General features: G+C 49.9%; 1 protein-coding gene across 3 annotated transcripts in view; it reads right to left on the bottom strand.

Annotated features, from left to right (window-relative positions):
• IMMP2L (inner mitochondrial membrane peptidase subunit 2) overlaps positions 1 to 20,596 on the bottom strand; it is a 594,300-nt gene that overhangs the window by 118,303 nt on the left and 455,401 nt on the right. For all 3 annotated transcript variants that reach the window (XM_045828652.1, XM_045828653.1, XM_045828654.1), the window contains one exon: positions 18,488 to 18,590. In XM_045828652.1, the coding sequence (XP_045684608.1) occupies positions 18,488 to 18,590 (103 nt within the window). The remainder of the gene's footprint in view (positions 1 to 18,487; positions 18,591 to 20,596) is intronic.

The raw sequence follows: 20,596 nt of genomic DNA, 5'->3' as shown, positions 1-20,596 counted from the left end.
CTAGCGGCTGAGACGGGTGTGAGGACCGCAGCGTGAAGCAGTGGTCTGAGGATGTGCAGGGCAGACAGAAGGCTGGCTGTCTGCACTGAGCATGGGGGACAGGGCCCGGTGCGGGGCACAGGGTGCCTCCTCCTCCTCCGGGCAGGTCCCCGCCCCTCTGCCGCCTGAGCTCTGCGGGGCCAGCTCCTCGCTGACCCTCCCTTGAGGGCTCATCTCTGGTGGGCGGCCGCCAGTTAGGCCGGAGACCAAAGAGAAGGGGGAAGAGGGCTGAGCTGATGCGTCCGGAAACTGCAGTTCTGCAGACACCCCGCGGAACAGCCTGGAAACTGCAGTTCCACAGACACCCCGGGGAACCCGGGGAGAGCCCGCCAGCTCTCCGGTGCCGGGGCGAGGGAGAAACTCTGGCGGGGGAGTGGGGGGCGTGGATTCCTTGACTCAGGCAGGTGCAGTAGAAGCCGAAAAGGCCACCATCAAGGGGAGGAGAAAACCTGGGGGAAAGATCGGGTAGGATGAGGAGCAAGCAGGAAAATCCAGGGAGGAGGCTGGACAGTGGGAGAAAGCCTGCTCCCTCCCAAGCCCAAGGAAACACAAGAGAGAAACAGGTGGCCCGGCCTCCTGTTTGGCCACCACGCCGGGCGGAGCGCCATCAGCCCTGGTGGCCCACCTGGGAAGTTAAGTAAGTAGCACAGGGTCAGCCTCCGGGCCTTGAGGCCAGCGTCCAGCTGTGGGCCCCCACTGACCACTCGGCGCCTGGACTTCTCAAGCCTGGGGAGCTGGCGGCCGAGGGGCAACGAGACCAGCTGCTGCCCGCCCCGGGGGAAGTGCCTCACCCAGGGTGACCGCCTGTCCAAGGGCGCCCCTGTAAACCTTGTCACTGTGGCCCCGATCCTCCTCCGAGGGTGCCCCTGACACTCCCTTCCGGTGACCACGTGGGAGCACCTGTGTCCAGGCTGCTCGTCCTCCACGCTGTGAAACCGCCCTATTCCACCCTCCTCTTCCCAGAGCCTTCACAGTCCCTCCTGAAACAACCAGATGCCAGCCTTCGGGATCATTCCGTGCCGAGAGAAAATAACAGGGAGGTTTCCACGCATTATCCTTCGAGGGGCATCTACGTTTTACCATGGGTTTCTCAGAGACCCAAAGCTTTCACCCTAAAGGAATGAATCTCAAATCCAGAGCATCTCACATGAACAGATCTGTCCTTGAGAGGTCCCAGGGTTCTCGAAATCACACCACCAGCCACAGTAGGGTGTTTTTGTATTCCTTTTTTTTTTTTAACAAGAAGTTCAAAGAAACTCAAGTGAATGAAAAGATTTTGAATTTGCATATATTTGCAAAGAACGTATACTTCTACCTATGCTATTGGTTAAAGGACATTTTATTAACATGAGCTATTTTTATACACACCCTCCTCAACCAGTTACCTCCACTCGTTCACGGGGGGACTGATCACTGCTATGCGAGTATATTAGTCAGCTCGGCCGCCAGAACAAAGACCCACAGGGTGGGCGGCTGCAGGAACAGAAGTTTATTTCTCACTGTTCCGGAGGCCGGGATGCCTGCCTGGCCGGGTTCTGGTGGGAGCTCCGGTGTCTCTCTGATGAGGACACTAAAGACCTCACGAGGGCCCCGCCCTCACGACCTCAAGCACCCTAACCACCTACTAAAGGTCCCACCCACGAACAGAATCACAGGTCGGGGGGCTAGGGCTTTGACTCGGGGATTTGGGGAAGCCAAGGCCCAGTTTGCAGCTGTGAGAGAGAGAACACTGGGAAACCACCCTACAGAAACACTCCTGAGCGACAAAATAACGTCATCGGTGAACGTGGGCAGAGGACACATGAGAAACAAGAACGCAGTGACGCCCTCCCCACCCACGTCTCCGCATGAGTATTTATTGTAACAAGCTTCCAAGTGGCTCCCCCCCGACCCCGATCCCCAGATTTCAGTCTGGATCAGGCTGAACGGCAGGGCCCTTCCCTCCCAGGGGAAGCAACCTGCCCCCCTTGCAGGTCCCTCCGGGCTTCTGGTGGGAAGCTCTTCCTTCCAGCAGGTGAGCCTCAAGCTCCCCCATTTCCACACTAAGCGTGACTGCACACAAGGGCCACTCTCTGAAGCTGGCCGGCTTCTGAAACACCTGGCCTCATCACCCTCACGCTGAGCGCTCTGAAGTTGACATCTGCCAGCCGCTCCAGCGCACTGCGCGGTCCAGGGCTGTCCCCCCGGGAGGCCCCCTGGGGCTTCAGGGTCCCAGATGAAAATCATCAGCTCACTGAGTGCGCAACGGCACAGAGCAATTAACTGAAGGCAGCTGACCTTCCAAAGAGACAGGCTCAAACTGGAACATTTCTATCTGCCGTTCTTTTTATTGTCAATATAAGGATGCTTGCGAGTGGAAAAGAAAATGTCTACTGTCTTTCAAGTTCAGTGATAAAGACAAGTACGAGGCACCGGATGAGCAAGGCTAAATCAAGCTGAGAAGGACACCTGGAATATATTATTTTGGCTGAGGACTTGTCTGTCTTGTTCCCCCCGGCTGATCTGTTTTGTCTGAAACAAAAGCAGCAGGAAATGTGTAGATTCAGTAACCACGGCAATAGTGGGTATGTTGGATCGAGACGACCCTCTGAGCTAGTGTAGCCACCAGAACCACAGCCCATCACCCCCAGTCTAACAGCAGCCCAGTGTGTTATGCGATTACAATTTTAATAATCAAATCTAGCCCTGGCTGGCATAGCTCAGTGGATTGGGCTCAGGCTGTGAACCAAAGCGTCGCAGGTTCGATTCCCAGTCAGGGCACATGCCTGGGTTGCAGGCCACAGCCCCCAGCAACTGCACACTGATGTTTCTCTCTCTCTATCTCTCTTTATCCCTCCCTTCCCTCTCTAAAAATAAATAAATAAAATCTTTAAAAAAATAATCAAATCTGAGCCCAGGGCGTCAGGGGTTCAACGCGTCATACTGTTACTGCATTTTGTATTCCAAACCAGTCCAATCAAGACATTCACTAAGCCTTTGAGTAGGCACAGAGGGCTTTGCGCCAGGCACAGAGGACAGACACAAAGGTGCTGAGACACTTTCTGTCCCCAGGAAGTCTCTGACAGCAGCATAGAGGAAGCACACGGGGCAGGTGCCGCTCCGTGCGCACAAGCAGTCAGGCAGCCTCCGCCTCCCGGTAAACCATTTCCATGAGCGGAAGACCCCACGAGGCACTGAGCTTGGTTCTCTTCATAGGCGCCGCTGTCCTCGAAGCAACGAGCCTATGTCCGTCACTCTTGCTGCCACTGAATCCATGTCTTGCTTTGGAAATGGCCACATTTGAACAGTTCCGGACTTAAATGCTAACACAAACTTCTGACACAGAAACAAAATCCCCAGAAAAGGAGGGGGGGAGTAAAGGAGACTCCAATTATTTTAATAATCTCTTGAAAAAGGAAGCTCTGAGTTTTCCTAAGACAAGAATACTGGTTGTAGGGACCGCAGTCACCTTTACCATCCTCAGAATTCACACAGTTTCCTCAGTTTTCACCTGGTCTCACGGGAACTGCTTAGGTAAGTCACGGAGGGCGGGCGGGCAGGCTTCCTGCTCCTGGGGTTCAGGGACATTGGGGGTCGGAGCGCCTGCGGGTGGGGCCGCCCAAACTTCTGCTAAGAGAAACTACACATTTAAATAACCCTCTCTCCCGTTTCTTCCACTTAATGTCGCCATTGAAAGTCTAATTCTCTAAATTCAAATAATTTGTAAATTATCCGAAACTAATTGCATTTTTCAAAACGATACAAGAAAAGAGAAGGCAGGAGTATGCACTAGTGTAACAAAAACGAGACTGTTGACTCCGTAGAATGAGCTGGGTCTGAGGTTTCACTATATCCACATAACCAACAGTTTAAACAAGAACTCCAAGCATTCCCCACACCCTTGAACTCTGCTTAGATGCTGTGTTGAGAGCAGCTAAAACGACGAGCCCGCGCATTAGTGAGTCAGATGCATCAGCGGGACTCGGCGGATACTGGCTGAAACGCAGCGTCCGCTTGCCCGTACGTGTTGTACTAATCAGGGTCTGACAGCGGCCAGGAAACCTCTGTTTTCAACAAGCCCCCGGGGGACTTCGGGGCCCACTAAGGTGTGGCAGGCACTGCTCTCAGACTCCAGTCCTGGGTAATAAGGGTTCTGTTTACAGTGAGAATCGGATCAGAGCTACAGCCCCACCCTTGTTCTACCCGCCCAGGGAGCTCCGTCGACCCCCGGACTTCAGCTGTCCTGTACCGAACCGGACTTGGCCTTCCTAACATCCCACTGGTATCTTAAAAACACCAATATCTTGTCGTTCCGTTACTGGCTCTCCCAACAAGGAAGGGGTTCTTCTGTGTCCCCTAGGGTTCCTGTCACCCCATCTCTACTCGGCCCCTCTTCCAGGGTCCAGCCAGTCTGGGTCACTGACCATCACAAAAGCCCTGGCAACACCAAAAAGAAACCCGGGCCTTAGCCATCCATCCTTGGCCTGTTTGCTTTGATTGAGCCATCATCAGTTTTTTTTTCCTTTGGTTAGCTTTTATGGTTAGTTTAGACCATGAACTTTTTCAGGGCAAAGACCTACTTAGTTGAGCTTTATTTTACTTTTCCTGATTATCTTTTGTACTTTAAAAACTTGAGCTTTATGGAGGTGTAACCGACAAGCTGGGAAGCAGTCCGTCGCACCGACGTGGGCAGAAATGGCAGGGTGTCCTCCCCACTCACGGCAGAGCAGTGTCCCACCGCACACACACGCCGCGTCTCCGCCGTCCTCCACGCCTCCGAGGCCGGACACTCGCCTGCCTCTCTGTCGCGGCTGCTGCCGGCAATGCCGAGGGCATATCTCTTTGATGTCCTGTCCTCATGTCCTTTGGACACACACCCGGGAGCAGGAAGGCTGGACCATCCCCACGTGTTTCTAAGGTGGAAATCATCTCACTCTCCAGTCTCATCAAATGCCCCCTGCGGAGGGCGGGCGTCGTGCCATGAGCCTCCCTCTGGTTTCCGCTGGCCCCCGGGAGCACACGCTAGTCTGTGTCCACCAAGGGTGTCCGTTCGTGGGCTCCCACTAACTCTTGATGTCTGAGCCGGGGGGCTCCCTCAAACTGGAACTGGGCTCATTCACCTCACAGAAACTCACGTCCACTTCACCCAGGGGAGGAGGGACCTCGCTTGAGCAGGCCCTGCTTCCCGGCCGTGTCGCTGGTCTCGGGGAGCTCAATCTCTACGGGAGGAGATGCAACTGAAAAAAGAAAGTAAATAAAGAAACGAAATGATATAAGATAGTGCCGAGAGGTATGGAGAAGCCAACATAGCAATGCCAGTGATGCTGGAGGTGTGTGTGCGTGCTCCGTTTCCGAGCAGATCCACAGAAAAGTCTTCTCTGAAACAGGGAAAAGGAGGAGCCAGCGACACGAAAACCTAAGGAAGAGAACTCAGGGAAGAGAAGCTAGTACCAAGGGCCTCTGGCTGCCCAAGGGATGGGGGAAGACCAGCACGGTGCAAGCAGGGAGAGCACAAAATGCAGGGGACCCGCGGTGTGAGGTCCCCGACAGCCGTGGTCAGGTGAGTCCGAGAAAACTTTCTGGAGGAGGTTTGCAATTCCAACGGCCAACAGACAGCTGCCGACGTGCTTCATGGGGGCAGGGGCCCTGGATGGAGGGCGAGATGAGCCAGCCGCTAGCCAAATACCGGAATTGAGAAGAGTAAGGAGGAGGGGCTGTGGTTTGGATGCTCTGGCCACGAGCCGGCTTGAACGGGGGGGCAGCGGTGGGGCGGGAAGGGAGCCGATGAGCCCGGGGCACAGGGCTGTGGCCGAGCTCGCAGGCCGCAGTGGGGGCAGAGGAGGGAGCGGGGCAGTGAGACACCAGGGGGGCGTCTGACTCCTGGGCCTGCGTCACAGGAGAGACGGCGATGCCGACTACGGTGACGGGGCAAGTCTGAGAAAATGAAGTGGGGTGGGCAGGAAGGGGGCAGAGTATCGCGTTAGACATGCTGCCGGACACCCAAGTGTGTTAAGACCCGGAGGCAGAAACCTGAGCGCCGGTGCATAGAAACATCACCTGGAGGCACGGGGTCGGTTCTCTCAGGGAGAGCTGTGTGTAGGGGTGGAAGTTCAGGCGGGAGCTCGGGCCACGCCAAACCAGAGGACCGGCAGAGAGGGATGGAATGCAAGAGGCCCGGGGAAAACGGCCGGGGGCCTGGGTGGGTTCAAAGAGGCTCCGGGCAGAGATTCTCGCAGGGTCGGAAAGAGGAGTGGTCCCCTGTACGGAACACTGCTGAAAGGCTGAACAAGAGGGACACGGGGAAAAGCGCGCTGGTGTTGGCAACATGAAAGGAACCCCGACAAACCTGAGCCAGGTGAACACACTGACCCTTCAAAGCCTAAGGCAGGTACCCGGCTGGGCGGCCAGAGGAAGCTGTGGGGCAAAGGTCACCATGGTAAAGGGGAAAAGAGGAGGATGCGAAGAACCTCTTCCTCCAGCTTCAGAACTTCAGTAGCTTTCAACCGTAGACAAGTGACAGCAAGACATAGATATCATACAGGAACGACTACCAGGACAATTTTTTAAAAAACCACCAAACATACTATCTGACGCACATTAAATCCATCCATATTCGGATCTCAGAACGGATGCACATGGGGTAACCATGTTATTATTACTCCCCGCTCGGAAGACATAAGGAGAGTTTTTTAAAGACTCAGAATTAATTATTTAACAAGAGCAGCCGAGCAAAGGCCACGAACACAGCCGCTGTGCAAGGTCCTCCTAGGAGTGCCCGCTTCTCCCCACCCCGTCCAGAGCAAACGGCCAGAAAGCTGAGGGCGGACCCCAGCCTCCCCCGTGTCACCCAGCCACGTCGCCCTGTTGTTTACCGTGCTCCGCACTTGGCCTTGCGGAGGTTGCCAGCCGAGAGCAGAATCTCAAAGCCACGTAAGGTCATAACCCTTCCTCTTAGAATAGATTACTCTTTTCTGGCACCGCCCCCCACGGCAACCACAGAACTCCACGCTGCTTCTCGGGTGAGTCACGCTGCACGGTGCCCGGCTGACCGCTCCATGGAGGGATGGCACCACACGAAGTGAAGCCCACGGCAGCCGTGGAGGCGAGTGCGCCTGCTGGCTCCGCGAGTGGCCAGGGTGCGAAGGGCTCTTTCGTGCTCCAACAATTCTTAACCAGATTCTCCCAATTACTTCCCAAGAGGGACTTCCTCCAAGTGTGGTCCTGTCTCCAGGTCCACCTGGTCACTGGTGCTGTCCAAAAAACAAAACAGGAGAAGCAAATCCCGAAGCCCCCCTTCCCACGGATGCCCCAGAATCTCTGAGAGGCGGACACAGACGCTGGACGCCGCCTGTCGCAGAACACCGGAGCCAGTCCTTCAGTTCCAGTGGTTCAAAACTCTCGCCCAGCACCACCCGCCTTCACTGCCTTCAGGCCCAAGTGAGGGGACCGCGTGATCCTTTGGGGGCGCCACCGCCGCACACGTGAGTGCTCTGCCAGCCAGCTGACCTCTACTACTCTGTTATTCCTTCTTTCTCCGGCGATGCCGACTGGAGGAGAAAGACCCATGCCACATTTGTAAAGAGTTCAAAGCAACGTTTGCAAGAGATGGTCTCCCTCCATCTTTGTCTCCCTCCCTCCCTCTCGCCCTCCCTCTCTCTCTCTGACTCTCTGAAAGGTTATCGGACTTCCTCCCTTGGAGGACAGGGAGAGGAAAAGAGCCGGAGAGCGGGGAGGTGTCGACCCCTAAGGCAGAAGGAGGGGCTGCCGCCACTGGTGAGAGAAACCGGGGGCTGAGACACAGCACGCACGAGGAGCCGGGGGAAGACACTGTAATTTATTCCAGGCCCCGTTGACGCTGCGTCGAGCATGAAGAATATACGGAGTGATTTTGCGTGCATCTGTAAATGCCTCTGCCTCGCGTGATTCTGGACGGTTTGGGCTGGTTTATTTTTAAACTGGACTGAAGTTATAGAAAAGCACATTTGAACAGACATGCTCATCAAAGGATCATGGCAATAGTCCTTTCAGAGCCTTTCGGGAATTAAAAACAGAGGATATTAAAAAAATCATGTTATGAAAAGGGCAACCTTCTGGAACACAAAGGATCGTGATATATCAATTAGGGTAATGGCCTTATACTCAGGCCTATCCTATTTAAATCCTCTTCATGGTTTTCTTTAAAAAACTGAATACTCAATTTACTTTGCTGAGACAAAGGAAAGATATTGTGGATAATGAACTCCAAATGGATTAGGAGTGAGACAGTTAGAGGTACTGATAGGGTGGCAAGCGCTTAATATAATTTCACACTAATCCAATACTGTCACAGGCAGCCTGACCTCAGGGCTCTAGAGAGAGACTTCCCTGCAGACAAACACGAGTCTCCCCTAAAGGGAAAAACACTTCAGCCGAAGCATGGGAGCGCCCCCCCTACCCCGCCCAACCTGCCCAGTTAAAGTATAGGGAAGTATTATGTGCCTATAATAAAACCAAATTAAGAACTCACTCTGGAAAATTTATTTAAGATCTTATATAAAGTATACTTTTGTGACTCCATAGTCTAATACTATTTGAAAAGATACAGTGATTTAACCAGCAATGTCCATCCGGGCAAAAAAAGGTGATTTAAATCCCATGCACTCCAATGAAGGACCTTCGGAATGGCCTTCCCATTGGGTACTGCTGGGTCTCAGCCGGCTCGGGGCCACGCGTTAGCTCTGCGAACACAAGCCTAGGGCAGGGACTGTGCCTTTCGGCTTCCAGAACCCACTCATCTAATGCCACTGCCACCCCCTCTTCAGTACGTGAGTTTTCTTCGTTTGAACGACCGAACCAATACCTATGCTCTCTGTTTTGGGAGCATGACTTTGCTTTTTAATGTCAGAAGAAACACACAGTTAAGTTTGTTGTAAAAGCCTCTGGACCAAATGTTTTAAGATGAGATTTTTTTTTTTCCCTTGGCCAGAGTCAACATAATTCCATGGTGACTTGTAGAAATGACATCATTTATCATCCTATTATGTTTTTTGAAGTGAAACCGAGTTTCTGCGAACAAACCAAATGTAATTATGGCTCATTGGAGAGGCGTGTCTCGCCGCCGGCTGCTTCCTAGTAAACAGGAGGCAGGCGGGCTGGGAAGACTTTGTGGGATGCGGGCACGCCCACGCCGCAGGCAGGGAGGGACCTTTCGGTGGCTGCCGGCTGGTCTGGTTGCTGCCCTTCAACCACCAACACGATCCATGGAGGTCCAAGTGAAACTGCAGCCTCACGTGGCTTTTAGCAGAAGTAGATCCTAGTTCAGAGTGACCTTTGTTAAATCAGGTGTCTTGATCAAAACAGTAGGACTAATATTCCACAACTCGATGAAGCCTCAGAATTCCCCTCCCCCTCCACTGATGGCATCCTAATTTCATTCCACTATCACAAATACTCAATACAGTAATTTCATTGAGAGAAGCAATCAGTTAATCTAAGTAGAAACTAATAGTTTCTTTTTAAAAAACATTTAATGTAAAAATATATCATATAGCCCTGGCTAATGTGGCTCAGTGGACCGAGTGCCAGGCTGCTAACCAAAGGGTTGCTGGTTCGATTCCCAGCCAGGGCACAAGCCTGGGTTGTGGGCCAGGACCCCAGTAGGGGGCTCATGAGAGGCAGTCACACATTAATATTTCTCTCCCTCTTTCTCCTTCTCTTCCCCTCTCTCTAAAAATAAATAAGATCTTTAAAAAAAAAAGAAGTTTAAAAAATATATAGATTTACACTTTCAATAATAACTATAAATAACAAAAATGAAAAAGAAAAAGTTTAAACGTGCTTTCCTATCAGCCAGGTTAATCATGGAAATGTCTCCTTTTCCCTGGCACAGTTCCTTCTCACTCGCCTCTACCGCCCAGGAATCGCCTTTACCTTCTGAGACGCGGGCGGACTTCAGACCGGGAGCAGAGGGGCTGTGAGAGGGGTGGGCCGGACACCAGCTGCCGGGGACGCCGAGAGTGGGAGAACAGGGTTCTGACGGATCAGCCCCAGCCTGCAAGTTCCCGGGAGTGGGGAGCGAGCCTCTCCTGTCCCTCCCGCGGTCAGTTCCGCGGTCCAACCACTAGGAGGCAGCCCAATGCTCGTCGGCCGGTCAACACTGGTGGCCCAATGTCAGCCCAAGCACTTGGCAAACTAAAGGAGCCTGGAGACATCACTTTGCCCCCTCCATCCATCCTCTGGTCTCCCACATAACAATGACCACCCAAGCCAAGCACTGTTCTGACTTGAGCTCCTCGTGCTGAGTTTTAAAGTTTGCTCCTTCGGAGCTGAGCGTTTCGGCCGGCGAACTTCTCTGACAGACGCGGCGAGTTCGTTCAGGCAGCAGGATCTAACGCATACTCAGTCGAGTTTTGGTTCCTAAGGACCCTCACATCGATCCACTTCTTCATATTCCTACTACTGTCACCTTCGTCGATGGCCTAATCACCTCCCGCCTGAACCCATGCTATCACCCAGTAACTGCGTTCTCTCCCTGCAGCCTACCGGCAGCCTAAACTCTCAGTCCCAATCTCCCCGGATCAGGCTGGCTGACCGGCCTCTCCTCGTTACCCTCCTGTCCCGAGATGGAAGGGGCTTCCCAGTGCCCCTTAAGTCTGCATGCATGTAGCTCAGGACACAAAATAAATGGAGACTGCTCCTAATTCTCTACAGGAATGCCTACCTGGAAACCGAACTTGCAACCTGTATCTAGATTTATTTCTGTAAAAATATGTCGTAAGACTTAATTAATTCTTTAAATACTAAATGACTCCGTTTTATTTAAATGATTTTATTTAACTTTTTGTTCATGAGTAGTCATTTGTATTTCGCCTTTAGATTTTGAAAGGTACTCTTGATGTTGTACCAGAAAATTTAGAAAATTTTGAAAACATGTACTTTGTAATTTTTTGCATTTACTTTTCGTTCACATTTTGATAAACATATATTCTGATTTTCTATGTTCTTAATGCAATTAAATATTATTTTAATCCTTTATATAATTATTGTAAATAAATGCAAATGATGTGGAAATCTTTACTGTAACAGCAATTTTGCAGAAATGGAGGTCAGAAAATTTTTATGAGTAAGCATATAATCATTTGAGTTATAACTGCTTATATGAGATTACTCTTTCCAACATCACAGGCCTTTCAGCAGAATATACACACTTGGTAAGGATAATTAAATTCAGTCCTTTTATATGTTTGCCAGTCTTAGCCATATAAAGGTATAGTTATGATTTTAAGAGAAAAGGACATATTTCATTTGGCAGCCTGTTAACCCGACATAGTTGATAACACTTTCAGGGAAGTGTGGTGCAGACCCCCACACCCCGGGCCCCACAGACACCGGGGGAGAGACCTGCCGTGAGTGATGCGCAGCTGCTGATGCCCACTTCTAACTCTTTTGCTCATGTGGGTATCGGCAATGTTCTGTTGTGTTCCAGACGTGGAAGGCGTAAAGCCTGCTCCAACGGACACCTGTGTGCCCACCGCCCTGCTTAGGCGGCCGGAGCGTTCCGGCTCACCCCCCACCCCCCACCCCGTCACCTCCATCCCCTTCCCTTGCAGAAGCAACCGCTGTCCCGAAGTTTTCACTGCTCTTCTGATGGCAGGTTCCGTGAAGGTGGGTGTGCTCTTTGTTGGTGCTGTCCAGACACAGTTTGTCACTGCAGGTGGCAGCTCTTTATGCCGCTAGTGCAGTGGAGGAGTTGTGTTACTGTTCCCGCAGGTTCGTTCTGGGTTTCCTAAGTAGGCAATCACATACTTGAGAGAGAGAATAACAGTTCGGAATCTTTCTTTTCCATCTCCACATCTTTTATTTCCCTTCCTCGCCTTCACCTGCACTGGCAATGACCGTTTTAGCGCAACGCTGAATGGAGGTGGTGAGAATGGACCTTTTCATCTTGTTTCTGATTTAAAACGGAAGGCTCCTACCATTTCTACGTTAAGCATGATAGGCGCTGCAGGCGGATGATATTGTTTTAAGAAGTGGCATGATGCGATCCAAGTTCTTTTCGGCAAAACTCCGAGGGGCAGGAGGAGGGGGCGGGGCAGAGTCACCCGGGAGTCGTGTGTGAGGAATCACTGTTATTTATGCTGCAGCTACAAGGTCTGTGATGTCCACCCGGAGAACACACCACGGCTCAGCTTCTCAGCACAGCAAGAAAGAACTGCATTGGATTCGCCAGGGCAGACGCATTGTAACGCACCCCAGAGTCGCAGGGGCCTTACGAAAGACGGTACTTAACACTGCAGTGACTGTGGTCCGTTATGGGCCCCGCCTACGGCTCCGGGACGCAGGACACGGCCACCAGGGCCGCTGGCCATCACACCATCACACTTTCAGTTCTCCTGAGAGTCGTTTTGGTAAATGCACCCAACAGGACGTTGACGCAAAGCAAAGTCATCTTTAAGATCACTCAATGAGCGTCAGGAAAATTAAAAATTTCCAAGCAAAGTTATCTCCCGGGAGCTGAGCCAAACGACAAGAGTCATGTGCATAGTTTGGTGTTTACACAGGAAGAAAAGTGGACGGCAGTTACCCAGCAAATATCTTACAGGTAGATGTCCATGCAAAGGAGGCGGTTCAGTCTCAGACCTGGAACCCCAGTGCCCTCAGTGGCGGGCCCTCTCTGCGGGCGGCGTCCACGCAAAGCAAGAGCCGATTTTTTTCTCCCACTTTTGAACCTCTCGGATGGTCCATTTTATTTTCCCTACGCACTTACCAGTTGTGTCTTACAAATAACAAGGGCTTTTCGATCTCCTTTTTTAAAAAGTCCTGCTATCTTATAAAACGGCTACATGAGCCACGTCGCCAGTATTGCACTAAATCTTGGCCCCTGACCCCCCGCCAGGGAACGCGCATTTCCGAAAAGCGGACGTGCCTCCTTCTGTAACTGAACAGCCCGCAGGAGTAGCGGCTGCCACAGTAACGAAGTCTGATGACAATTCTGCTGACATGTCTCCTCTCTGAAAATGAAATCATGTGGGAAATGATTTCTGCACGAGCAGAAAGATAAAGACGCCAGACAGGATTTGATTTGGTGAAAATGGAAGCTGGGCTTGTCTCTGCTCTCCGGGCGGGGTCGGGGGGGGGTGATAATTAATTACGTCACCACTATTTCTGGCTGCCATTGTGTGCCCATGCTCTCTTTTTAAAGTGATACGCTTTCTCGTTATCGTTGCCAACGCCCTGTCTGCAGAGGGACACCTCCAACTGAAAGCGATGCTGACCCTCAGTGACTCTGAGGTTCTTTTGGCAGTTCAGGCATCTCTGCATTTAGAATATTGCTCTGGAAAATGGGCTTTTGTTTTCTTCTGAGAATGACCTGTCTTGGTTATACAGATATTGTCATCACAATGGCTTTCTTTTCAATGGCTTTGGTCTTTTTTATGAAATGCATGCCTCTGTCATGTCCATACCAGCCCGATGAAAACTATACCTAAGTGAAATACGGGAGGCTGCCGGTTCCCGGCATGGTTTAAGGGAACCCTGAGAAACATCCAGAGACACCCCCAGGTGAGAGGTTCTATGAAGCGGAGATCCACAGGACTGTCGTTACCATTAACTGCATATAAAATATGGATTGTTTTAGCTCCCAACAAAAGGCTTTAATGAGCAAAAGCAGGTCCGACAAGAAAATAAGAAAATAGGACCAATTAAAGTCTAAGCATCATTTTTTCAAAGAAAATACAGATGGAGCACTTCATTTGCATCCTCTCAACACAGTCTAATGACCTTTATCTTTATTTGAAAATGGCTGATTTTAAATAAAAGTTACTCTGCCTGCCCGAGAGAATTTGCACAAGGGAAAGGCTACACTTCAAAAATAAATCACGGGAAATGTCAGTTCATTCGCATGCGTGCACGGGACTGTCCTGTGTGGTCCCGGCAAGGTGCTGTCCAGGCAGCAGTGGCCCACTGGGGGCGTGGCCGGCTCCATTCACAAAACGTGCGGCATCGAGGGCGTTTCATGCAGAAGGAGAATGTATCCAGTTGTTTTTATTCCCCCCATTTCAGAATGCTGTCTCACCAAACCCTTCCCGGAGACTGCACAGTTTTCTCCGGTGGGTGTGCAGCCCACTCCTGCAGGTGGCCCCGAGCTCGCCTCGCAGAGAGAACACATGCTGTGTGGCAGCTGCCCGGGGACTTGTCTGCCCCCGCTCCGGGGTCTCCCCCCTCGCAGGCAGGGCCTGTGTCTCAGTCCTTGTGTCTACCGGCCCCCTCCCTGCTCCTCCTGGGCATCGGGGCGGCTCCTGGGCATCCGTGACAGAAGGACCGGGAAGACTCACTGGTTCAGCGTGCTGCTCCTCGCCCGCAACTCGAGTCTCTGCCCGAGTCATCTCTGAACCTTAAACATCTCCCAAAACTCCACCGCGCTTTGCCATGTGGTCGCAAGAATATCAAGACTTTCAGTTCTTCCACTTTCTTTCATGACTTGTACCTCTGAGAATTCTGTTGTGCAGCCCTGGTTACTCACGTACCGTGATTTCGTCTTTCACCAAAAATGCATAAAGTCGGGAAAATTTACAAACAGGCATGGCTCAATGGTAAACCTCCTAAAACGTTCATTTCCCGCATGTCTCCCCTAATCTAGCCACCTCTCCAGTTAATGCACCTGTCCCCCCGATCCCTTCCCCCCATCGGAACCCAGCCCAGAAGCATTGTGGGAATCCAGGACATGCTGAAAAATGTCTCGAAGACCTAAATGAAAGGCTGGCGTGGTATGAAAACATAAACTTTACTTTTCCTGTCCTTTATTTATTCACTAGTTTTTTTTTTAAAAAGTAAAAAACTCTTTGAATTTCATTACATTCAAAAGAAATACTATAGAATTTTAATCTTCACTTCAACATTTTCTGATATATCATCACTTTCAGACCCTCAGCTCAGTTCATTAGAAGTAACATTTCTAAGACACATGGACTCAAAAATTATCATCATCCACTAGGCATTTTTGCTTCAGGAAAATATTCTAGGGGGCTAGTATTTTATCTAAGTAGGTGTCCCTAAAACAAATGATCAGATCTTTTCCGATTGACTCAGAAGAATCCCCACTGAGCGCAATGCGCAGCTCTGGTCTCAGGGGGCGGTGCTGCAGGGGGACCCAAATACTTTCATACATCTCGGGAAGGCTATCTCTGCCTTGAGATATTTAAGGACGAGGTCCCCCCACCCCTTCAATTGTCCTGTGTTCAGTGAAGTTAAAACACACTATTTATTTTGGATACGAAATAACTACAGTGTCTACGAGAACATATATTCCTTGCAACAAGTCGGTATACCGCAAACAGTGAAAGTATAGTATCTTAGTGGCTCGTGACTTAAAACTAGATTAAAATGATAGACCACCAAAGACGGAAAATATACAACCTAACTAGGGGCCATAGAAGGAGTCACATTTGTGTTTCTACCAACGGGAATGAATTGAATAGAATGTTTCTAATATAAGTTCTGGAATGAGTATTTGTAATAAATGGAAGACAGGAACTACGGCATACCTTTTTAATTAAAGCAGAGTCTGAGAATTTGAAATAATTAAAAATCACTCTGTGAAAAATCACTATTCACAGCTACGCGTGTATACCAAACACGCAGAAAAACCCATCAATATTGGTTCTCATCAGTCCAGTCCCTCCTGGGTGCTGGAAAACAACCACCGAGCTGCGATAAACGACGTTTCAATGCCCTTGACACGGGAGGAGGGCTGGTGGAGGCGGAGACCCTAGCGTGTTTCACAGAGCCGGGAATCACCGAGGGGAGCCTGTCCGATATCCTGAGCAATCATAAACCTGCGTTTCAGAATCACCAGGTACCTTCAACCTATAATCCAGTAAATGCACTGGAAAACACTTCCAGGAAATTATCATCATTTTAAAGAACACTTACAGGAGGTATTTCCAATATTAAGAATCTAAGTAAAGTCATACAGTAGTGAATTGCTATTACGAAAAGATAGGATATGTCCTATCATTGTGTGATGAAGATACGCTCACAAAGGTTAGGACCGAGACATCCCATGGAGATACATTCCTAATCGGAACATTTCCTATCCAGCCTCTCCCTCTCTCTCTCTCTCTCACACACACACACACACACACACACACACAACACACACACACAAACACACACGCTAATTTTATCAATTATCTAAGATGGATTCAGAGAAGAGGAAATGTCTCCATCTAGACACAAGGAAATGCAAACCCATACAAACTGAGTGACTGACGAGGTCTGTAACGAAGGTTATCCGATTTTGTGTGCTGTTACAATGTATCATCCGTGACCGCGAGTGTCTGTGTTGTTACAATGTATCATCCGTGATCCCGAGTGTCTGCTACTTTCTTTCCACAACGGCCTCACAACCAGGTAGAAGGACAAGCGTGGGAACTTGTTCTGTTGCGATGGAGTCTATTACTCTAACTTGATATCGCTATTTTAAATTCACATTCCACCATTAATCTCTCACTCACAAAACTGGGCGATCCCACCGAGGGCCTACAGAAAGCGGCAATAGGCCAAACCAGAAACGCAAATTCAAACATTAGGAAATAAACAGGAAACTAGGTCGTTTTGTGCCCCAGACTCATACTATTGGTTCAAGGTAGAATAAAAAAGTACATTTCCTTTATAAAAACTTGATGTAAACCAAATGGAAGTCGAGTGCTACACACAATATATTTGTCCATGGGTAGCATACTATAGCTTTTTAGCGTAATGAACACAATGAAACTGTCCTTCCCACACGGTTCTCGCCTTCTCTCTCTCTCTTAAAGAGGAAGCGACAGCAGAGTCCCACACCTGAGTTCACCTGCGTGAACTCACGGTTCAGTGGTTCCAGGTGACGTGCCCAGAACCCGGCAGAGGGGCTCCGAGGACGGGGCACAGGGCGGGTCATGGGCACCGGGACCCCACTCCCCTTCCCTCTGCCAAACAAGAATGCAGGTGGAGTACGGCGCACTGAGGGTAATACAAATTACAGAAATAATATTTCACTGGCTCATTAATAAAGAAAAAGCAAACCAACCACACACGTCTGTCATGCACCCCGCAACGGATCACAAAACGTTTTTTAACGCTCCACCTCAGAGTCACTACAAATGAAAACCCAAACTAACGTGAGCTAACGTTTTTACTGCTGACGAGGTCCAAAACGTGATACATTAAATAGATTGAATCTTACGGATGAGAGAGAAATAAAAGTGCTTTTAGGCGATTTATTTTCACTTTCAAGTTGTTACTGAACTTGCTCACAGAAATCACTTTTATACCACGGGTGACGCCCAGCACGTCTGATCTGCTCGCCCGTCTCTGGTCTATACCCTACGAATACCAAACTGTACTTCCGTAATAATTACTACTCCAGAGCCAGAAAGGCCTTAGATGTTTTTTGTCACCACTGCAACTAGAAAAAAAGAAGTAGAAGAAGTAGGAGTAGCCTTCTAAAATTTTTTCCACTTACCCCTGGTTCTGACCCAATTGCATCTCTGGGTAATTGTGCTTTTAGCCAAAAGTGAGACAAAGACACTGTCCGTGAGTGACGATGACTGGTCCCTCATAACGCAAAGGAGACTGTCATACAGGTGCTGCCAACATTCAGTTTCAGGCGGAACCATGTGGGCACCTTTTTTTTTTTTTTTGCAAACCTATCTGAAGGTGTTCAATATTAACTTACACATGAATACTAAGTACAGACAGGACTCACTTGAGGAAGATCTAATGGGTGCAGACCCACATTTTAAAACAGACATAGGGAACTAGGGAGCAGGTGCAATTTCCATGAACTAAAAGGTTCTTTGCTTTATACAATGATTTATATAATGATTTATGTTAAGGGCTCATAAGTAGAGAATTTCTGTACATAGTCGAAATGCAAAACCATCTGCAAAGTAGCAGTTAAGTCTCATATGTTATGTACCATGAACTCGGTATAAGGGACATGTGCATTTCTGCTGTACGTTAAACGCTGACGAAATGTCACTTACCCATGGGGTTTCCACGATGCTTGCATTTTTAACGGATGACGTGGAAAGCTAACGCCTACAGGTCTTTACACATTACATCGGTGAAACAGCTGAGAAGATAAGGAACCACGCTGTTCTATGGGGGGGAACGACCCTCCCGTTGGGGCCAGCAGCCAGCCGGAAGGCACTTCCCATGCTTTATGGGAGCACCCGTGTTCCTTTCTATGAAACAGACAGACACGTACACATGCCGGCACGCGCGCACACACACACACTGGCGCGCACACACACACACACACACACACACACACACCCCTGGATGGCTTCGATGACCCATCTAGGACACTTGCAAGGAGATTTTCAAAGGTCAATCATTTCCCTGCCAAGTTCGTGATCACCCCTGGCCGGGTGACTTGGGCAAACACTTGGACGCACTTTTGCCCCGCCCCGTGAATTCCCGCGATGCCGGCGACGGCGTGACTTACGGGCCCGAAAGCGTTGCTGTCGAAGCTATGGCCGTGGTGGTCGCCTTCCACCCAGATGTGGCCGCGAGGCACCTTGACGTAGCGGTTTTTGTGTCCGATGGTTCTGGGGAGAAACAGCACAGGCAAGGAGGTGAGCACAGCCGAGAGATGGAGCAGCGGGCACGCAGGGTGAGGACGGCAACGATGCCGCTGCGGAGGTGCCAGCGACCGTGCAGGCTGGCTGCGGGCGTCGCCAACGCCTCCACGGGCAGTGAGGTGTGGTTGGGGCTCTGCACCCCCGCCGTGCTATTTTACTCACATGTCTGCAGGCAGGGATTCTGCGCTGACGGGGAATGCACCAGCACCAAATACCATGTGTTGCTACTTAATTTGAATTCACAATAACCTAAATATGTCTTTTATGAAATTCAATAAACCCTAACAAAACACTAATCTATTTAGTTCCCCTGACTTTTGCTGTTAAGTCGATGTTCAACACTTGGTCAGTGGTAATCTTCATTTTTTTTAGTCAGAGGAACTTCTCAAACCAACGGACAGCACTTTTCATGACCGCTTAACTCTCTAAAATTCAGGATGTAGAAGCAAAACAACAACAAAAAAAACCTCAACGATTTCCTGTTAGACACAAACTGTTGATGGTGTTGAAAAAGTTGGATCAGCCCTGTTACACTTCACATGTCACTCCTGGAAACGAGAAGGGGTTTAACCATCCTGAAAACTATTTAAAGGGCAGTGGTCAGGGATACGCACTTACAGCATCGCGCGGCGTCCTCGCGGCGGTCAAGGGCAGGGCGCGAGGACAGGCCCCGGGCCCAGGGGTGCTGGCAGTGGAGAAGGGCGCAACCCCTTTCTCCGACTTGGCCAGGTGGGCCTAGCTTTTTCAGATTTATCTATTAGGCTAAAATGTTCATCGCTTCTGACCTAGTCATTCTACTGGCAGAGGTCCAGAGAAATAATCAGAAGTATGAACAAATATTTTTATGGGGATATTCAACATAGGCTTTTCATGTATTATATAATAGTTATACGCACAGCAATATTTCACACATATATTTTATATATATTCCTAAATATCCAACAACGCAAGACTGCTTACCTATGACACAACCGGTCAAATTAAATTACAAGGAGAGAATTAGAATAAAATATTACCCAATTCTATAACAAATTCTGTAGGAGGCAGAGACTGTTTCTTTTTTTTTATTCCCCAAAGCCTTCAGGGAAATGCCTGTCTAGAGAGGCTGCTCGATAACTGGAGGCTGGATAACGAAATGCACGGACCAGTGGCTGGCTGGTCGCCCCGGCCTAGAGAGTTAAGCCCAGACACTGAGCTCTGCACCCCGTTCTTCGAGGTGCAGTCCCCGCCAGGCCATTCTGTCACCGAGTGTCACAGGCGCAGGAGAATGCGTAAGAAGGTGCCACAGAGACGGAGACTGCCTAGTACCTAGAATGGGCTCTGATTTCCAAGACAGTTTCCATGTTGAGTGACTTTGTTTTCCATCAGTAACGCATCTGTGCGAGGAGGCGATGCTGTGGCCATGGGCAGCAGACAGGAGGTTACCGACCGGGAGCTGTCTATTTTTAACTACTCCTGGGAAGAAGAGTAGTCTCGGCGTTTTAAAGAAAAGCAAAAACAAGTTGAACGCATCTCCCTGCCATGTACTCTGCAACGTAAGGGTTCAGTTAAAATTGGCCAATGAGAGGCCCTGGCTGGCGTAGCTCAGTGGATTGAGCGCGGGCTGCGAACCAAAGTGTCGCAGGTTCGATTCCCAGTCAGGGCACATGCCTGGGTTGCAGGCAGTGACCCCCAGCAACTGCACATTGATGTTTCTCTCTCTGTCTCTTTTTCCCTCCTTTCCCTCTCTAAAAATAAACAAATAAAATCTTTTAAAAAATTGGCCAATGAGCTCTTGACATCGCTGCTGCCTTTTCCACGCAGTGGCCTCCAAGAACCGACGTCCTGCCCCAAGTCTGACTGACGGGGAAGGCCCTTGCTCTCACGTGATTGTCAGCAAGGCACACTCTGCTACGAAGCCCAGACATTTTTCCTTTTTTAAAGACAGCCATTCTGGATAAGTACTTGGAAAAAGAAAACAATTTTGTCTCTCG

This window comes from Phyllostomus hastatus, unplaced genomic scaffold (assembly GCF_019186645.2).
Source record: "Phyllostomus hastatus isolate PE091 unplaced genomic scaffold, TTU_PhHast_1.1 phas_scaffold_78, whole genome shotgun sequence".
NCBI classification, from domain to species: Eukaryota; Metazoa; Chordata; class Mammalia; order Chiroptera; family Phyllostomidae; genus Phyllostomus; species Phyllostomus hastatus.
This window is presented reverse-complemented; position numbering and strand designations above follow the sequence as displayed.